The 22,077-nt window shown below is 37.2% G+C and overlaps 1 protein-coding gene across 1 annotated transcript in view; it reads right to left on the bottom strand.

The window, feature by feature from the left end:
* The window catches only part of Set8 (SET domain containing 8), a 41,560-nt gene that overhangs the window by 11,888 nt on the left and 7,595 nt on the right, over nt 1–22,077 (bottom strand). Inside the window, exons 2-5 of the mRNA XM_083140256.1 lie at nt 14,652–14,957; nt 8,645–8,903; nt 6,699–6,900; nt 2,068–2,258 (exon numbers count right to left, since the gene is read on the bottom strand). Of these exons, the coding sequence (XP_082996382.1) occupies nt 2,068–2,258; nt 6,699–6,900; nt 8,645–8,903; nt 14,652–14,957 (958 nt within the window). The remainder of the gene's footprint in view (nt 1–2,067; nt 2,259–6,698; nt 6,901–8,644; nt 8,904–14,651; nt 14,958–22,077) is intronic.

The raw sequence follows: 22,077 nt of genomic DNA, 5'->3' as shown, positions 1-22,077 counted from the left end.
CTGGATTTATACAATACGAGTTATTGGTATCACTAAATTTCATATTTGTGATATCAGTATTGGCAAAAATTTCATATTAGCTCAACACTAATTTTTATTACTATTGCTTTCTGATACAAATAACAAAACTAATCCAAGAAGAAAATAACATATCTGTGCATATACAAAGGATAAACATTACAGGTTTTCTGGGAGCTAAACACCTTTTCAAACTTACATGTTGCTTCAAGGTTCTTGTTAAAACAGACATTTTGAATCCATCACTGGATCCTTCTTCAGGGCTCTCTAATAAAATCACATAAATTTTCATTTTAGAAGAAAATGGGATTTCATTGAAAAACACGAATGTTATCTGGTCTTTACATCCTCATAGCTAGCATCACATGTTTTTAAAATTGATGACAAAACTAATGTTTTTACGAAAATTACAACGTGCTTTCATTTATTGTAAAAAAAAATTCCTCTTACATTAATAATAATCATGAGAACAAAATATAATTACTGTAAGCGAAAACTTGTATAGCATTTTGTAGGTTTGGTGCATATTACTCACAATTCCAGAACATAAAAGGACATTAAAAAATTAATGTTAAAAACTGTTCTTACGTATGCGAGTATGTTGTTCCTATTTTTCTTTCTTTAGAACTACGTTTCTGAGATTAACTATCCCCTTCTTCAGGTTCGTATGAAAAACTAGCTACTTAGCATAGTACCACGTCGAAATGTAATAAAAGGATTGTGGACAAAGGTTGGTGTGGATACATTTAAGATATTATATCCCCGCCCCAGATGTATATAAAAAGCTCGTTGTTCACTAACAACTTGCACAATTAACCAATTCTCATGTTAAAAACGTTAAATAACTAAAAAAACCTGTGTGTATCACAGTTGAGCAGGAATGGCCGAACCTGTAAGTTGTATATAGTGATACACAGAGTTTTTTTAAAAGTTTTTTAACGTTTTTAACATGAGAATTGGTTAATTGTGCAAGTTGTTAGTGAACGACGAGCTTTTTATATACATCTGGGGTGGGGGATATAATATCTTAAATGTATCAACACCAACCCTTGTCCACAATCCTTTTATTACATTTCGACGTGGTACTATGCTAAGTACCTAGCTTTTCATACGAACCTGAAAAAGGGGATAGTTAATCTCAGAAACATAGTTCTAAAGAAAGAAAAATAGGAACAGCATACTTGCATACGTAAGTACAGTTTTTAACGTCCTTTTATATTCTAAAACTTGTATTTACTTTATTTATTGTGAAAGAAGTTAGAACTGAAATATTTAGTTTCTCAATAGTTTTGTGCACTGTTGCTGCATGCATCTTTGTTATTTGCTTCTTCCACTGTTATCTCCTTGTGTTGTGCTTCCCAAATGACAACTCCAAGAAGGGAGTTGGAAGCTCGGGACCATTTGTAATGTTTATTTATCATGTTGTTTTTATGTTATGTATTGCTTTTGAACAAAATAATGTTATTTTACTCAGCAGCCTTCGACATATATTTGGTTTTCACTGAGAAGTCCCAGTAAAAATAAAAAAAATATATAAAGATATAGAATTGCACTAATAAAGACAATAGATTTTCACTTTACTATCCATTTAAATAAACTCATAAAAGGTGCAAAAACTGACCATTTTTGACTCAGGATGCATGAATACCCTTATATGCCTAAAAACCATAAGATAATGGCAGAAAATTGGCTGGCTGGTTTTGGTTTAGATGCAAATTATGGCAGTGGAGGTATTCATCCAAACAAGTTCCATACAGGAGATGCTGCAGGTGTCATCCATCATATTATTTGGCATCTCGATGCTTCGCCTCATGCCGCATCACTGTGGGACAGGTTGATAGATCTTCATACGATCATCACAGTGGCCATGCCAACTACTGGATGATACCTGTTTGGGTGAATGCTTCCACTGCTGTGATACATGTCTGAACTTGTCAACGTTCTATGGCAAACCCTGAAGCTGCCTATACAGGGAAGATTGCTGTGTCCAGTAGGGTAATCAAGTGACATTAGTGGATACAAATGCATATCCTTAAAATTTCTACTTACCAATATTGTTGATTTTTGTAATTAAAATAATACATGTAGCAGCCTGTGTTTTGGTCTTGGGCATATTTCTGTTCCCTTATCTTTGACTCATTCATATCAATGAGCTCCCCTGCGTACTCCACAACAAAATCACCTTTGCGGAACTCTTGGGTAGCAACAACTCCTCGACCCTTCTCCACAAAATTGTGTACCTGAGAAAAGAAAACAAAGTATACTTAGCACAACACAAGAAAATTTGAAAATATATTTCTGACAGGTAAACATCCTCAGCTTTAAAATTGTTAAATATCAGTATCAAACAACGCACAAAGAAGATAAGACCTGAAGTTCTTTTGGTCAGCCTCCACAAAAGTCATCAGGGACAAAATTGTTGAAAGAGATAGCAGGGTTTAGTGACATCCAGGTACCTCAGAAGGGCAGTTTATGCAGTGACATTAATGGAAAATTGGCACTTGTGACATGAGATCAAACCTGTCTACTGCAGCTATTTAATTCACTGGATCACAATTACTATAAAACAGTAAAATCAGGAGTTCTTCCAACATTTCAATTCCATCTTTGAATCATCATCAGGGCTGGTCGAGAGATGACGACAGTGACGTGGTTGAAGTTCCGCTGTGTTGGCGCTACTCGCTGTGTTTGCCAGAAGATGTCATTGCAGACTTGCAGTGTTGGTAAGTTCTTGTATGTTGGGATTGTTGGCTGCGAGAGATGGATTTTTAAGTTTTAGTGTGTTGTACCATGATAAATAGGGCTAGGATTTTGATGACCTAAAAATTCGTAAAAAATGCCCTTAAAAAGATGCATTTATGACCTAAAAATTACCAAAAAATGACTTTAAAAATGACCTAAAAACCGTTAAAAATTCCAAAGTAAAATTTTATTTGCACTTCAAATTACAGCAACTCTAGTATGCAACTTTTGACAAATTATGAGAGGTTACTGTTCAGTTTTGAGTTGCAGTGTGTAACGAATATTTTCTGTAAATTTTCAAAAAGAAATGAATGACGATTGTCAGCTAGCACACTTTTACACATAGAAAAGCTCCTTTCAACATCAACAGAGGTAATAAGGGCATATTTAAAACATACAATGTCACTTGGTTCTAATTCGGTTTCAGAGTCTGGCAATGAAAACGTTTTCCCACACAATACGTCACGAATAGAACATATTATTGTGTATCCTGCATTTTTCCCTAGCACTTTCTGCATCTTTTCTCTCACTTGTATTCCAACAGTACCTGGAACTGCTTCCAAATTATCCTGAACTTTGTTAAGGACATTAACTTGATCAACCAATGTAGCTCCAGATGTATCGAGTGAAGTTATGGCAGAAGGTAGGAAGCCGAAGTTGGACTTTATATAGCATAATTTTCCCTCCATTTCAGGATCAGCCAAGAATTCCTGTGCTTGTCTTATACACAATGCTTCACTGCTGTCGAACGAGGTTACAACTTCTTTCACAACTTTATAATTTTCACAATAGTAACCACAAGCCTCTAACCATGTACCCCATCTCGTAAGAATAGGAGCTGGTGGCAAAGGCACATCAGGGGCATGAGACCTAAAAGCTAACACTCGTGATGGGGACTTGAGGAAAATCTTCTTAATGTTTGCAATCAGTTGGTCTACATCAGGAAAGTGACTTCGCAGTTCTTCAGCAATACGGTGACACGCATGTGCAAGACATGTTACATGTACCATTTTCGAGTACAGACCTTTCAGAGAATTCCCTGCTTTAACCATGTACGGTGCCGCATCTGTTACGAAAAGCAACACCTTGTCATATTGAATGCCGTTGGGCCACAATAACTGCATCACGTTATCGAAAACTTTGCTGCTCGTTGAATAATTAACTTTTTCTAGACATTCACAATTTATTAGAAACACTTGAGTAGACTCGGATTCCTGCATCGTACCAATCACTACATTTGCAATGTACCGTCCGAGTGAGTCGGTACTTTCGTCAATTGACAGCCATATTTTTTTACCATGAATTTTCTGCCGAATTTGATCCATTGTTTGGTTGTAGCATTTCTTGACACAATTTCCTTAGCGTGGAAGAATCTGGTATCGATTTCCCAGTATGTTTTTCCAAAAATGCTCGAAGTTTAGGATTATTTAGTTTACTTAGAGGAATGTCAGCAGAAATAATAGCGTCGCACAGTTCTTCAGAAATAACAGAGGATTTGGAGGAACACTCACCCATTAACAATTGCACTGTCCTCTTCTGATCTTGAATTTGCTTCAGAGCTGCCTTGTTTTTCTCGCGGTTGACATGTTGCTCCACCGTGAATTTCTTTTCCGCAGCAACTCTTACACCACAAAGCTGACAGAATAATACTGATCCGTCCGTACTGAACGTATTTTCACCATACTGGGACACAAACTGTTTTAATTTGTACTGTGTACTTTGCTTGGTTTCTGGCATCTTGTCCAATGCTTCGAAAACCTGCTCTACTGAACACTGCACCAAAGTAAATTCTCGCAATAAACAGGTACTTCGACAATGGCCAGATCACACGTTCCATCCATTCACTTTCAAGGAACACAACAATTGGTCTGAGCAGATTAGAAGATAAGATTAGGCAGGGAAACGACTTTCTTCTCCTGGGGCAAAATGCTGTTTTGAACTTCTAACAATTGAATTTCATTGTAAGGAAATCGTTATATTCGTGTTGTTTATTTTCTTCTGAGACGGATGGAAGGTAGCTGCGGTTTCATATATTTTAAATTGTCTAGGGAAGATATGAAAAAATAGGATATTTATTCATCTTAATCCTTTCACGTTAATGCTGCCCATGCACTCGCAGCGTACAAGTGCTCTGGAAAACTAAGAAAATAAAAAAAAATGACCAAAAAATGACTTATACAACCCATAATGGCAAAAAATGCAAAGAAATGCCCCAACAAATAGTGCTTAAAAGTTTCAGCACGACATGAAACATATAAATAATAAAAGATTTGGGTTTCTTATTCACCAGAAAAAAAGATGCAATTTCATCAAAATACTAAAGATTTCAACATAAAATGTCATTAAGATTATATGTGTTTTTGATCACCTTTTTTATCAAATTAAAAGGGACGTTAAGGAAGGTGTACACATGATCACCTTGTGATCAAATTGAACAGGATGTGAAGGAATGTGTACATATGATCAAAAATACAATTATTAATGACAATTTATGTGAAAATCTTTATTTATCATGGTACAACACAGTAAAACTTACTGGCAACTATGCTTCAAATGTCATAAATGTCACTAGTTTTATACTGTGACAATTCATCATGGCTCAATACAAGTTTCAAGAACGTTTGGTTATTATCCAAAAAAATTATGAAAATAGATGTTCTATTGAACTTGAAACTGATCATAATTTTGGGCAAAAATTATCTTCTCAGATGAAGATCATTTCTGGTTAAGTGGATATGTTAACAAACAAAATTGTAGTTTTTGGTGTGAAAATAATCCACAAGAGATTTACGAGAAGCCCTTGCATCCGCAAAAGGTCACTGTATGGTGTGGTTTATGGCATGGTGGCATCATTGGACCATTTTTTTTTTTCAAAATGAGGGAGGAGATGCAGTTACAGTGACTGGTACTAATTGATGTTAACAGATTTTTTTTGGCCAAATTTAGATGAAATTGATTTGGAGGACATGTGGTTCCAACAAGATGGTGCCACATGTTGCACTGCTAATGCCACTATCGATGTATTGCAAGAACAGTTTGGTGAAAGGATAATTTCAAGAAATGCAACTGTTAGTTGACCTCCAAGAAGTTGTGATTTAACTCCTTTTGATTGCTTTTTGTGGGGTTATTTGAAATCTATTGTCTATGCAAACAGACCACGAACCCTTGATGCATAAGATTGAACATCGAACGCTGCATTCGTGAGATTAGGTCCGAGTTATTGCACAAAGTCATCGAAAATTGGGTTCATCGGATTCACTTGTGTGCATGTAGTCGAGGTGGACACTTAAATGATGTGTTATTCAAAACATAATGTAATAAACTATGCTTCAAAATAATATAAAAAGTTTGGTTGTATCTGAAATAGTTTTTATTTTACTTCATTGTAAAATCATATCGTTCTTATTGGAACGCATTGGTACACAGCATCTGCAGAAATTTTTTTTGCATATAGAAATTCTATAAGAAATGCCAACAAGATCTATAAAATAATAGACCTCATCTTCAACAACCTTTCCCATAATTATGATCATATTGTCAATGTACTTTAGTTATCAATCAGATATCTGGACTGCAAGTTTTTTACGGTTTTCCAGATGTGTAGCAACCCTGAACAGGCAGATGACAACAGTACACATAGCAACAATCTTAGAACTAGAAGCAACACAAGCAAACCATGCAACAGTGTAGCAAATCCCAGTGAGGATGGTGACACCAGCCACTGAAATTCATACAACAATCAAAAACAGCGAGTTACAAGTTTATCTGTATTTAAAAATAAAATAATTTGGAAAAAAAATTAATGCTTTCGTTTGGACAGACCTAACTGGAACAATTTCAATACATTTTTTGATATTTCAATCTGTTTGAAACAGACAATACAATCTCTCACCATGTACACATCGACACAATCCCACATAATAAAAACAGTAAATAACCTCAAGTCCTTCCTCCCTCTGTGAGACAATGGCCTCCTCTAAGTCTCTTTGTTTTTCCTCAAGGAGAGTCTTCTTTGGTTTCCGTTCGCTCCTCCGGACGGGAAAATACTCGGTGAGTTTATGACTTTGGGATATTAAGTCTGGAATGCTGCAACATGTGGTCCTCACTGGCTGCTGATTCTGGCTTTGGCAGGGGTTTAGCCTGGAAAAGAAAGGCATTTCCATGGTAGATAAGCATGTGTGCAATACATCCAAAAAAATAACGCACCCAAGATTTGGAACGAATGTAACTTTTGTACAAAAAGCGATAGACATGACACTTACATTAAGGGGAAGAGTGACAAATTCCCAGAGGCCCTTCTCTGTGAGGCAGCTGGGGAGCACTATTGCCAACTTAGCCGCTTCATGCACTTCTTTGGTTGTGAACTGTGGTAAAAGTTCAACTTTGAATGAATCTTACAATAAATTTTAATGGATTCTTCCTTCATTTAATCCAAATTTTTGAATTAAAATGATACATGTGGAACTTTAGTTTGTTAATGCAAATTGTAAATCTGCTTTTTTATGTTGCAATGGGAAATTATCACTGTGGTTGGATCAAGTGGTTACTTCTTTAAATAAAAAAAAGGGAGGGGTATTTGTTAGTTTTTACTGAACTGTTTCTTTTCTGTTATTGATACTTGATTGATTATGTATTGGTTATATTGCAGATTGCTTTCTCTTGCAGTCAGGGTCTCCCCGATGGCACAATGGTTGCATGATCGCCTTGTAATCAACTGGTCCAGGGTTCAATACCTGGTGGAGGCACATAGTGGTTCGGATCCCACTTTAAACTGTAGGCCCAATCCTGATTAGCCTTGCTGTGCATAAAGTGGACTTAAAACACCACATCAATCAATCAATTTCTCTTGAAGTTTATGGTTTTTACAAGCACATCAACAGAACTTTTTCTCTTAAGTTTCGGGAGAACATGCTCCATTCATCACACATTTATTCTTGGTTTGATTAATGCTACAGGAACTAAGAATGCATGTCTGCTGTATGAAATAATCACACAAAGATTGCCTGTCTGCAATGTAAGTAAAGTTTTTGTATCCCAAAATGTTTTGGGGCTGCCTGTAAACTGGCAATGAATGTCTAAACACGATATTATTTTACTACTTATATTATTCATGTATTATTTCGATGACTCACTGGTTCCATTCAGAGAAAGTTGTTGTGTGCACCGTAATACACAGCTGAATACATATTTCTTATCACAATCTACATGGAACAATTATATCAGAGATGGACCGCTATGAAATTTGGCCAATACAAATAAAGTAGCAATACAAAATTTCCCGATACCAATGACCGATCTGACATATTCCAAATGGTTCATTGTCCTCCTTAACAAATGCGTTACCAGATGAACAAAGATTTTGCAATGCAAAACAAGGTGAATATGTAGACAATTACTTTTTTTTTTTTTTAAAAAAAAAAGCACACAATGGAAATTACATTGCCATATGAATACTATTTTGTCAAATGTCCATCTGCGCTAGCTTCTCAGGAGAACTGATTAAAGACTGATTTACGTGGATTTGGAATATATTATAAGATTTTCATAAACATTTAACTACTGTTGATAATTCACACCAATTGACAACCAGATACGTCGATTCGGAATGTGACACATAAACATGTACGGCTATTAACTCATTTACGACGAAAAGTGGAGATAAGACAAAATAACATTGAGCCGGCGATAAGTTTATATCCATAAAAGTTATAACAAAATGGCACAATACTGCACTGAATTGTAAGCTGTTTATACATACATTAGATCAGTAAAATTACCAATAAACTGAAACACCTATATGCCTACCGATTAATCCGCACCATCTGTAGATTATATATCTTTGTAAGAAGTACCAGTGTTTGTGCTTTGTATTTAATCATCCTACCTTCTTCTAGTCTTCCCATTTCTCCCAGGTACAGTCTTCTTAGGTGAGCTTGAGATCTGAAGCCTCGAGAGAGCAGTGGATGGTGAAAGAGGCGAACTTAGATTCTGCAACTGAATCTTGTGGGGAGTCGACAGAGGGGAATAGGAGATACAGCCATTCCTAGGAGTGACCTGTTTGGCACAATCATCAGTGCTTAGTGCCGGTTTCTCCTCAGTACAGTCGACGACACATATGGCATTCCTGTCCTTCAGATCATTTTCTAAAAAATACAAACATAAATAAGTGAATCACAATTAGATAATCTTCCTGGTGCAAGTTACGTTTGTGTAATGGGACGATAAAGTACTGATATAAAAATTTACCGATACCAATAACAGAAATTCTACCGAACCGATATAAAATTCCAAATGGTCCTTGAAGACCAGAATGTTTATGGAACCCTATCATGTTATACATCCTTTTGAAGCTTAAATCCTGCAGTTTCTGAATATGGTAACAGTATTACACACAGGATAGTGACACTAATGTGAAATGCGGTTGAAATATCTTCGTCACAAAATGAAGGATTGTTCCGAATTTTATGGTATGAAGGAGAAGATAAGGAGAAAGAAAATAATAATTAAAATGTATTACTGGCTATATATATATAGAGAGAGGCAGTACTTGAAAAATTTTCATCAAAGCTAGGTGCCAACTCTGAAAATCAGGCGCCCGGAAACCACCTACTATACTGGATCCGCGCTTAGAAGGAACTGTAGGGTAAACAAATGCACGTGTATGAATACAATGTTGCCAACCAATAACTGCAGAATATAGCGAAAAGCGAATTCTCACAGTGTGTAGTGTTCTACATTATATTGTAGAAATTATTTTTATGACTTAGAAGGAACTGTACTGTAAACAAATGCAAGTGTATGAATCCAGTGTTGCCAACCAATAACTGCATAATATAGCGAAAAGCGAATTCTCACAGTGTGTAGGGTTCTACATTATATTGTAGAAATGCTTTTTATGGATAATCACCATAATCACAATGTGGACATGTCATACCCTATTTGTTGCTAGTTTTCATAGAATAAAGAAGACAAATTTTCCTCCTCACTTCCCTCAAAAGAAAAGTCATTTTTTGAATGGCCAGTTCTTTCCGAGTGTTATCTTTGTATATCCGTAGCTTTATTAAATATATATATGTAGTATAAACATATTCACATAACTAGAGTAGTTTTGCATACATTTTTAGAGTTTTCCAAATTTCACGCAAATTGGACAAAAACAGTAAGAAAATTTGAAAAAAAAATCCAATATCGTGGATCTGCGATTTTCTTTTTTTATGCTATCAAAAAATGAAGTAGACCCTGTCTTGCAATGGACGTAGAGAATATATGTGCAGAACTTCGTCTAATTTACTCAAAAAACCTAAGAGGTTTGACGAATCGAAAATTACCAACGAAATGGAACTTCAGCCACTTTATTTCTTCCATTTTTCAAAATTTTTAAAATCTAGCATCATATTTACAAACAGCGACGTAGACAACGTTCGAATAGGAACATCTGCAACAATACCACAAGGATTAATACTGCTGTTAAAGAAAATAAATAAACAAACGAAAAATAGGTCACTTCCATGTCTATTTTTGAATGAAGTCAAATAAGTATGATACTACTGTGCAAATATCTGAAAGCCATTATTGTCACCAATGCAGGACCAAAAAGTTCAAAACAGCTAATTTTAGCAAAAGAATAGGCGGATTGGCAACACTTCTCGTTGAGTCTGCTTGAACAACAGACCCTGCCACGTGCAGCAAAATATAGTCCACTTTCTAACTTGCAAGAATAGAACATTCCTTCAACACAATTGTAATTATCGTACTCTAGAATTATCATAACCAATATTTAGTATGTAAATGAACTCCAGGTTGGCATAAATACACAAGACGTGACAATTTTTACTCTGGGTACAATACGCATGCGTAAAGGCTGGGCAGGCCGGGAGGGAATTTCAATTTGTGCGAGATGGATGTTCGCTGCAGCGGGAAACCGTTGAAAAGCACCGAGAAACAAATTGTATTGAATGTGTTCGCAAAGTTTTGCGAGAAATATCCAACTATGGTTATCCAGGACGTGATGAAATTGACATCTGAGTTTACTGGTGTCTCTGTTAAGAGTGTAAAATCTGCACGCAGCGAGGTTCTAAATAAGGGCATTTTAACAACACCAGGGAAAGAGCGTCAACGTCAAAAGCCTGTGTTACAAGCTCAGTGCGATGAGTTTGCGAGGATCTGTCGTAAGGTTCATCACTTTTTGGAGAGGAACGAATCGCCAACAATAAATAAAGTGTTGGTGAGTGTGAATAGTGATCCGGATCTGCCGAACCTTAAGAAAACAAGTTTCCACACACTTCTGAAAGAAATCAGCTTCGAGTTTGTGCAACGCAACAGAAAAAATATTATTGTTGACCGAGAAGACATATTGTTGTGGCGCCGGAACTACCTGAGGAAAATACGCGAATACAGGTGGGAGGGGCGAAAGTTGTATTTCCTTGATGAAACGTGGGTGAATGAAGGTCATACTGTTTCTAAGGTGTGGGTAGATTCTGCCGTAAAATCTAAAAAACAGGCTTTCCTCTCAGGATTAACCACAGGGCTAAGAAACCCGACCGGCAAAGGCAGACGCCTTATTGTATTGCATATTGGAGAAAGAAGAGGAACGCTTCTGGGAATCAGATTACATGTGCGACACGACTGTTGACCGACTTGTTATCAATCCAGCTGATAGCAGTAGCGGCGGCACCAACAGTGAAGGGGAGGAATCTATGGAAGGAATCGACTTTCTATCTGACTCTGCTTAGGCAAGTACAACACTTTTATATCTTCAAATTAAATTCTTAAGTACAGAAGTTCAGCTTATCTTGTGAATAGTTATAGTTTTCCTTTTTATTTAATTTCTCGTAGCTTGTAACATTGCTTTCGCGCAAACTTTCTCTCACACGTGGTGGAAGCAGCAGAAGCTTTACGATCATCCAATCACTGAAGCCTGGCGGAGTAATACCTTTGCCCTTGTGTTTACAGTGCAGTCCCTTCTAAGCGCGGAAAAGGTATAGCAATTGTGCATACTACAGATTGTTTCAAAAGTCACGCAACCCAAAACTTTGAAAATGTATATCATGAAAACGTAAGATTATTTACACCTGGTTTTCTGCACTAAACTGATCATGTAGGGTATCATTGGGTTAATAAATTTATTTTAGCATTTATCTAAATAAAAGCAATTACATTATTTTAAAAAAAATATTGTTAATTTGAAGAGAACATCTGAGAATTGATTTTCAACAATAAATACCAACTCTTAACAATTTGTGGGATCATTTGTTGGTGTTTGACTTGTCCTAAAACAGTTGCTTTGTGAGGTACAGCAGAAGTATGGTATTTTTCTTTGAAAACTTCTTGCACCTGAGTGTAAGAATTAGTAGTAAAATACTAAGCACACACGCTGCTCCAATGTATACGCCATGCTGAATCAATTAAAAAACGAGGCACAGTAGCGGCGAAAGTGAGCGAAGAGAATTCAGGATAACCAGGGGCAGTCTAGGATTCCCTCAAGAGTTCAATTTCAGCACAAAATCTTGATTTATGATTTTTCATGTAAATGTATGGTCAATACTTAGGCACATGTTGCATGCGTCTGTTGACAATATTTCAACCTGTTTGTGTTGCCATCTACAGAGATATGTCCCACAAATGTCACTTTTTCACTCAAACCATAAAATCGTCAGTCAAAAATCCATCAAATATTGCACCTGAAGAATATTGGTCGTAAATGATAGATTGACATGGTATCAGTCATCAGACATCTAATTATGACCCTTCGATAACACTTTACCTTTTACTCCTTTTCTCACTTTTTTTTCTTCCATCTTCCAAATATGGGTCAAGAAAGCCATAAATCCAAGATAAGCTATGAAATGCGACCTTAAAACATTGAATTCATTAATTAAGTAATTTGCAATCATTTAATAGGCTTCCATAGCCATGAAACTATTAAGAAAATTCAGGTAACGTCGAAAGCAAACCACACGAACATTCATGTGCATGCTATAGAAGGAATTCTAATCATACATAATTTTATTTCAGATTTTGGAATGTCATAGAAGTTTTTAAAAAGAAGAAGAAAAATTCGAAGAGGCCTGGCACTGGCCAAAGGTCCAGCTGATCCTTAACAGCAGCAATTACAGTTTCATTTTGCAGATGGTGGTTTCAACTATTTTCAAGTAAGCTATCAGTTCTAGCAATGGGCCATGCAACTTAGACACTTCAATCAGAACCTACCGATAACTGAAGGTTTTCATCTGGTGAAAGCTCTCCTTTACACTTGTGAATTCTGCTAAGCAGTGAAAATAGCACTTGATACAAAATATAATCGAGGGATCAAAACCAGGGTGTCTACAATTTTGTAAGAACAAAATTCCCTGACTTTTCTAGATCAAGAAGAAGGGAACTTGAACAGAAACTGACTGACAGATAGGGGCATGAGTGGTGAACTTTTACATATTACTTGCTACAGTAAACAAATACAAAGAACAACAATTATAGCATAAATAATACATATTTACAATAAAATTTCTTAACATATGTAATAATACTAATATCAACCAGACAAAACTTCAAAATTGCATCAAGAAAACTACAGCCACTTACTGTAGTAGACTTCTGATTGAAAATAGCTCAACTCTGGAGCATTTAATATGTAATTTCTACTGAAACTGCAGGTAATATTCAGCATATCAAAGTTAAATATAGTTTGTCTGCAACAAATTTAAAATTTCTTGTTTTAATATTTTTCTTTGTTCGTGAACCGAAAAAACAAAAATGATTATTTTTCCAGGAACAGTAAAATCCCACAATTTTTCCAGGCTGGTCCACACACTGAAAACAATATTTTGTACAAATAAACTTTACATATTTGTGTGGCTCAGGAATAGAACTCGATAACCCACACTCCATTCAAAATTGAGGTAACGTGAAGTGTAGTTGGTGCACAGTTTCCTGTTGCTTATACATTTTTAACCAAGGTCTATTCAGTAGCCGGAAACTGGCCAAAACTACAGGAACATCTGGGTAATACACAAGCCACAATGCAATGGTCAAACTTTCACTTGTTTGTCTTGGTTTCACACTTTTGTAGGTTATCAAGTTTTACTCCCGAACTGCTCGACTAAAGGCTGGATCACATGGAACTGGATATCCAGTTAGTTGGTGCTGAACTGGCTGACCAGAAATAATGGCTGCTTGGCTGGATACTTGACTGGTTTTGGGGAATAGGCCATGCTGGTTCTCCTTGACTGGATTTTGTGGAACAGCAAATCAGAGCAAAGTTTGGCCATGTGAAGATATTCTCTGAGTTTGTGGTTTTCGAGTGTTGGTTGTTCTTGTTAGTTTCTCGATAAAAAAAAAAAAATAAACAGATGACGTGCAGTGCATTCGTGTTCAGTTCATTGTTATTTAGGTATTTATGCAAAGCGATCAGATGTGTACGTGACAAATATGATTAATTGAAAATGAAAATCCTTATTACTACAAGTGTATTAAATGCTCTCTCTCTCTCTGTGTGTCTGTGTCTGTGTGTGTGTGTGTGTGTGTGTGTGTGTGTGTGAATGAATCCTGTGAATCTCATGTATGAATATGCATACCAGAGTTCATTAAAAAGCTTGTTCGGTACACATTCATTACCATATGTTTTTTCGAGCCACTCTCTAGTCCATACCTTTTTTTTTATTTCTAATAAAAGCACAAAGCAGTAATTCTCCTACAACATTCTTCAAATTGCTAGTCCATCTTTATAGCTTGTCTGTTCTGCGCAATGTCTGATGGGAATAAAAGTCTATTGACAAGTAGGGCAAGAAGTATCATGTGAGGCAAAAGCTAGCAAATGGTTAGCCAATCCAGCACCAACTAGGGCATTCCTACTGCCATGTAATTCCAGCTTAATTCAGTAACAATCTACTACTGACCTGCCAATTCCTGTAGCAATCTATTTTCCAATGAACACTGTCTACGCGTAGTCAGACTCCTTTTAGGTGGACTAACACTAACATAATCCTCCTCTGGGGGGAGAGTTGATACTGTGTCTTTTATAGGACTAGATTCAGGGGTCTTAGGGTGGAAGAACCTAGTTATCCTAGGTTCTCTGAATCTAGGAGTTGCATGGGAAAGCTTGCCACTAAATTCTATTTTAGAATCTTTTTGTTTTGGAGTCCCATCTTCACTGCTGCTAGTAGTTGCAATCCTAGTTTTTGCACCTCTTCCTTTTCTCCTTCCTGAAATAATAACAATAATAATGCAAAACCTGTCTTTTCAACATACTTGAATAACTTTATAGATCACTACACAATGCTTAAATACACTACATACATGGATGCAATCCAAAAGTTGAACATCTTAAACGAGTTATTGCAACTGGCAATTCCGTATGTACTTTCATGCGTTTCGTCATGCTGTTCCAAAGTCTCTTTTCGGGCAAGAACGAACTTCACCAAACACACGGGCTCGAAAGCAAGTTAGTTGTTAAAATAGTTAGTTGCAGAAACGTGAGAAAACATGTGCTGGACTGTTACAATGATGAGTATGAGCGAAACGTGTGTGATGTAAAAATGTGCAATTTATTTTTTGTGGTAGAAAGAGATCGCAGACAAAGCAGGAAATCTTGTGGCAAAACGTACATTCTTGGAGAAAATTGTTTACCTTATTTTTTGATTAATTCCATGAGAAACAGGCTCCATAGTCCTGTATTTTCTTCGTATGTTACGTAGCTTTATACAACATTGTTTTGTGGCAAATAGCATATTTTTAGATACTCTGGTCATTGTTAAGAGCCTTAGCAAAATGTGAAACACTACATTTGACATGTAATTGTTATATTTGTACCTTGAATCACTGCTACAAAAGCTGTGAGTGCAATGCTTATCAAAAGTGCTTCCAACATGCTCCGAAATGTTTGCCGGAATAATGGCGGCAAGCGTGTTTTCGCGGAATGAATTGTGGCTGAAGTTGTTTGCTGAATATCATCCATTGAAAAAGCAGCTAACTAAGTCAGATTGGAAGTGTATATAATGAAAACAAAATACATGAGACTGGCAAGTAACCCTACTCGGATCAGAGAAGTAAAGATTTGTGACCAAAATTATGTGAAGAGGTGGAATGCTTCAAATATCTGTGATCACTAATGACACAACAAATTAACGTAGAACTTGATATCAAAGATAACTTTCAGTAGGCAACAAACGTCTCCATGCCCTTGTGCATATATTTCGGAAGAGACTACTATTGAGGGCTTTAAAACTCAGAAAGACACTGATCCGACCAACAATACTGTATGGAAGTGAAACCTGGGTACTCACGGAGAGTTCTTCATTAATGTTGATGACTTGGGGAAGGAAAATACTATGGGAAAATATACGGATCAAAATATGATGGTGAAGGATGGAAAATACTTTATAATCATGAAATGAAGGAATTATATAAATCTCCTGATATTATAGCTGAAATCAAGGCAAGGATATTGAGCTGGGCAGGACATCTAATTATAATGAATGATGACGGGCAACCCAGAATACGATGCAGAGAAAGACACCAGAACACTGGGGATAAGAAGATGAAGATGGAGACAAAAGACACAAGATAGACAAGAATGGACAGGCATTGTTGAGAAGGCTAAGGCTATAATACATGGGCCGTAATGCCAAAAGAAGAAGAAGATAACCACAGACCGATATCACATGTCTTGGGAGAGCTTTAAATTATGCTCATATTTGACTAGGTTACCTTTTTGTAGATTAAGAAACACAGGTCTCAGCAATGTTATGACATCACTTGAGTTTTAAGTTTTTAATAAAAACTGTAATATATTGTGTGTTTTAGGAAGGGTTGGGGTAAGTCACCAATTTTGAGACCACAACAACTGCAGGAAATTTAGAGGTTTTTACCTGAAATTAATTGCAACTAGATACACCTCGGGAATGATTTTGTTTTGCATTTCTTCAAATCATTTCAAGACTGTAGATGAAAAATGGATTTTTCATATGATGAGGTAGATTCCAAATTCTGATGGCACTTTCAAATGCCTAAATATTTTTGGACATTAAGAAAAACTCTTTTAAGAATTCTAGGGCATCACTTAAGCTATAGTTTGACAATAAATGTTTTGAAACAGTGCACCTTCGGGGAGCGTTTTGGACCAAATTGGGGGTCACAAATGTTTTGACCATGGGAAATGCCATTTTCATAGCAGCCAGATATTTTGGAAGATGTATAAGGACGAAATCAGCCAGGTAATTAAATGTGGCAAACTTATAATTTTGCATGGTTAATACCAGTGCTCGAAAAATCTTCTTCAGAGCCAGGTGCCAACAATGAAAATCAGTTGCCAGGAAACCACCTACTAGCAATCGTGCAAACTAGGGTTGTGCGGTATCCCGAAAAGTCGAGATCGGGAAAAAATTTCCCATTCCGATACCGACTTCGGGAAATGACTTCCCGACTTTTTGGGATCCCGAGGAGTCAGGAAAAACCGAATGGTCATTTTAAAAAGTCGTTAATTCTGGACGTTTTCTGCACTGTAAATGTCTGGAACTTATTGGAAATGTTAAGTTTTTGTACCAGAAATGCAAGAACAATTACTTAAGGTGAAAATGACGTGTAGAACTCGAGATTTTCAGAGCTTTGGGAAAATTCGAACATTTCCTGTCCCGAATACCGGGATTTTAAAAATTTCCCATCCTGACCCAAAAAATTCTGTCCCACGCACCCGTAGTGCATACTATAAAAAGCTGAGCCGGCCCTTATGGCAGAGTGGTTATCACAATGCACTACGACACCAGGGGTCCCGGGTTCGAATCCTGGCATGGGCATGGGCATGGATGTTTCTGAGTGTTTATTCATCAATTTCACCATATCTTCACTCATCCCAATTTTCGCAAATTAGGCAAAAGTGGCACAAAAAACAAAGTAAAATAAAGGAAATCAATAAAAAATCAAACAATCTATAAGAAGCTTAATCATGTGAGAAAGCGGGAAATGGGGAAGGGGGATGTTCTATGGGTTGTTCACAATATTGATAAAAAATCATTTGCTAACTAACTTATGCTGTACTGCAATTTGAACTTATAAACTTCATTATTGTGTATGTGCAAACTTAAAAAACAGCAATACTACAGCAAAAGATCACAGTCGCCATGGTGAAATTATTAGTCGCCATGACGAACGGGATTTTTCGAGCCCTGGTTAACCTTTTGGTACCAATCGTCTCGATCGAGACGCTGTGTCAAGGTCGTAGTTTTTACATTATAACTTTTCTATTTTTGGCTAGAATTTTGATTTTTTTAATATTGTTCCTAACACATGTATTTAACAGAAATGTTTTTTTGCATTTTTTTTTGTCTTCATGAAAATGGAGGGGAAAAGGGACTTCTCTTTTGCGTCTCTTTTCAAGGGCACAAGCAGGGGGAGGAGGAAGACTGGTTGTCGAATCTGCGTTGTGAATATGGAATTTCAAAGCGCACTGAAGGAAATCTTTGTTTTTTTTTTTAGCACAAGTGTCCACAAGTTGCAACAGGGGTTACCCTGCATTGTCTAAAAATATAATTTCAAGCAGCTGCAAGAATCGGCGCTCATTTTTCACTGCGTTCTAGCTTTTCGTCCGTGAATGTTGTGCGTAGGTGTCATTATGTGCCCAAGTGCGAGGACATTTTTTGGGTGAAGTGACAATTTTTTAAAATAATTTATGGGGGTTTTCTCCATTCCCCCTCCAAATATACGCCAAATTTGCACACATTTTGCATTTTGACATTTTTTTTCAGGGGGTGGGGGGAAACACCATTTTTTTTAAAGAAAAGTATTTTTGAGGGGATTTCACGCCTTTCCCCCTCCATATGTACGCCGGATGTGCATAAATTATATATCGTCTGAATCTGTGATTCATTCTGCGTACAATGGTATATCTTTCATATCTCTAGGGCATTTAGTTTCTGAGCTGTAGTCAATTCAATGTAACTCTGCATTTCACTCAATTCCGAAGCTTGAGACAGTGGCGTACAAGCTTTTCGTTTCAGGGGTACAACTCGCGTTACATTGGTCATACGGAAATGATGCAAATATTTTTCTGTTTCTTACATGCCAGCGATAATTTCTATGTGCATTTTGAACTTTTCATATCCTTTTTTTCAGGGGGGCGGGGGGGGGGAGAAACCCCATTTTTTTTAAAAAAAGTCTTTTCAGGGGATTTCCCCCCTTTCCCCCTCCATATATACGCCGAATGTGCATAAATTATATATCGTCTGAATCTGTGATTCATTCTGCGTACAACAGTATATCGTTCATATCTCCAGGGCAAATAGTCTCTGAGCTAAAGTCATTTCAAGGTACCGCTGCATTTTGAAGCTTGAATCAGTGGTATCCTTTTGGGGGTACAACTCAAGTTACATTGGTGATATGATAATAATGCAAATATTTTTGTGTTCCTTACATGTCAGCGATCATTTCCATGTGCATGTCGACACTGTCATGTACTTTTTTCTTGAGGGGAGGGTGGGGGAACCAATTTTTTTTCCTGAAATTTTGGAATTTTGAGAGTTAGCCCCCTCCCTCCCACCACATATATGTCGAATTTGCTTAAATTTTATATAGTCTGAATTTCTGGTCCATTCCACATACAACGGTATATCACTCATCTCTCTAGGGCAATTAGCCTCCGATCTACACTCATTTAATTGAAACTCTGCATTTTGCTCAAAATTGGCTTGGGCATCAAGGGGGTTACATGTGAAAATGGCCTTGGGCACCAAAAGGTTAATACACAGAGGAGGTATTTATGCTTGAAACATCCAGAAAAAATAATGGAACAATGAACAAACTGCATTGAAGCAGATTTAAAACATTGTGTTGCATAGTATTTTTGGATCATTTAATGGTCTATGGCAGCTTGTAAGGAAATGAAATAAATGAGATAAAAAATGTGCTTGTAGCGGTACACACAACACTGCATTCACAAAATAATTGATTTCAAAAACTGAAGTTCAGAATGGAATATTCACCAATAGTATTTACGAAAATTGTGCTGTATCTTGAAAAACACATACAGTGTTATTACAAATTATCTTTCAGATTACAAACTTCAATAACTCACGTTTAATAACACTCAGATACATGAAAGTTGCATCAATGGAAAGGGAAACTCAAAGTTTCAGTGGTTGGTACAACTGTCGCGTAGTTATTGATTTCGTCACTAGGGGCGATAGGAGAGAAAATGGCTGCCAACAAAGAGAGGAAGGCCTTTTGTGTGCTTGATTTTCACGTCTGTCAGTCTGTTATCAGTGTGCAATGTAATTTTAGAAGGAAGTATGGTGAAGATGCACCCAGTGGGGCCAGTATCCGTAAGTGGTATTATGACTTTAAAGCAAGGGGATGCAGCTGCAAGTGAAAGTCAACCGACCATCCACCAGTAAGCGAGGCAACTGTGGAGCGTGTGAGAGAGTGTTTCGTACGAACTACACAGAAATCCACCACCACAGAGAGAAAAGAATTAGACATCCTGCAACCAACTGGGTGGAGATTTTTACACAAACGTTTGCGGTTCCATCCTTACAGTCTACAATTGTTGCAGGCCCTGAAACCGGACGACAAAGCCAAGAGACTGTCTTTCTGCGAGGACATGCAAATCAAAATGGAAACTGATGGTTTCACGGAATCATGATTTCAGTGAAGCCACCTTCCACCCGTAGGGTAAAGTGTACATAAACAATGTCAGGATCTGGGATCTGGAAAATCCTACAGGTTATGTGAAGCAAGTAAGTGACTCCCCCAAGCTGAATGTTTTTTTCACTATCAGCCATGAAAAGGTGCAAGGCCCTTTCTTTTTCAACGAGAACACAATCACGTGGATTTCGCACCTACAAATGTTACAGACATGACTGCTTCCACAACTGGAACAGGATATCGAAACTTTAATTTTCCAATAGGATTGGACACCACCCCATTTCCACTTATATATCAGACATGAACTGAATAGGTGACTATCAAAGAGATGGATTGGGCATGCTGGCCGTGACGATAGTGAACGTTTGCGTTGGCCTCCACGTTCCACCGACCTTGCACAATGTGACTATTTCCTCTGGGGTTTTGTCAAACAACTAGTGTATCGGCCATCTTTACCACCTACCATCCAGGATCTTTGTGTTTGCATCACAGAGGCCATTGCATTAGTGGATCGTCCAATGTTACGTGTATGGCAGGAATTGGACTACAGGCTTGATGTGTCGCATCACACAGGGAGCGCACATTGAGAACATGTGATGTGATGTTTTGAACCAAATGTAATACAAAACTTTTTGAGTTACCCTTTCCATTGATACCACTTTCATGTATCTGAATGTTATTAAATGTGAGTTATTCAAGATTGAAATCGGAAAGATCATTTGTAATAACCCTGTACTTTAACATGCTTAAATTTGAGAATCTTGCAGGAAGAAGAAAGACACAAACCTAAATGATAAAATTAAAAGTCTCACTGTATAAAAAATACAGTTATTGCATTTTTTTCTGGGAAGAATGGCTTCGGTACTATTCAAGTTGATTCGTTGTTACTGTGTTCATCATAACAACTACTAAAAATTGTTTTATGTTCATAAACGATAATGTATCCAAGTACACACACACACACACATATGTGCATTTCTCTGCTTTTATTGATTTATTTTACTTCTATTTTCTGCCACATCTAGCTAATCGCGAAGATGAGAATGATTGATGATATGATGAAGGGACATACAAAGAATACTCATGCTCAGGCTGGAATTCAAACCCATGACCTCTGGCATCATAGGTATTTCTTGTGTTAAAATACAATGTTATTATACGATGCACGTTTTCAGAAGCGATATCGGGCGGAGCTACTGAGAGCGTGTCCTTGACCACCAGCCAATGGCAGGAGTGCAACGTTGTACAGTTAGGAAACTGCGGCGCGCAAGTTAAAAGCCGCGTTCAGTACTTTTTTCTTGCGCACAAGAAGTTTTCATGAAACTCGCCACTTTAAGGTTCATCATAAGATGGGGAAAAACATTTTGAACCTGACTGTCCAAGTCCCATGAATTTCCGTCGCCTACAGCCGGAGTAATCGTTTCTTGAAGAAGCACAGGAAACAGTGTGTCTCAACACACATGCACAGAATAACCCTTTCATTTTGCTTCAGTCTGTTCTTTTCGTTGCCCCGTGTTGACCCCGCTGAGTTGTTGTGTCTTGGTAAAGCTATGGGTGTCAAATTCGGCTGAATATAGACAATGACCTTTGATTGTCGTGGGTGTTCACGAACATTGCGAGTCATTTAAGTCAGTTTGAGTTCAACGTTTTCATAACAAGGGCGGTGTAACTCGCACGCTACGAAGAACA

Source organism: Lepisma saccharinum, chromosome 18, assembly GCF_977018435.1.
Source record: "Lepisma saccharinum chromosome 18, izLepSacc3.1, whole genome shotgun sequence".
Classification (NCBI taxonomy): Eukaryota; Metazoa; Arthropoda; class Insecta; order Zygentoma; family Lepismatidae; genus Lepisma; species Lepisma saccharinum.
The sequence above is the reverse complement of the archived record's forward strand: the minus strand, read 5'-3'. Positions and strand labels throughout refer to the sequence as shown.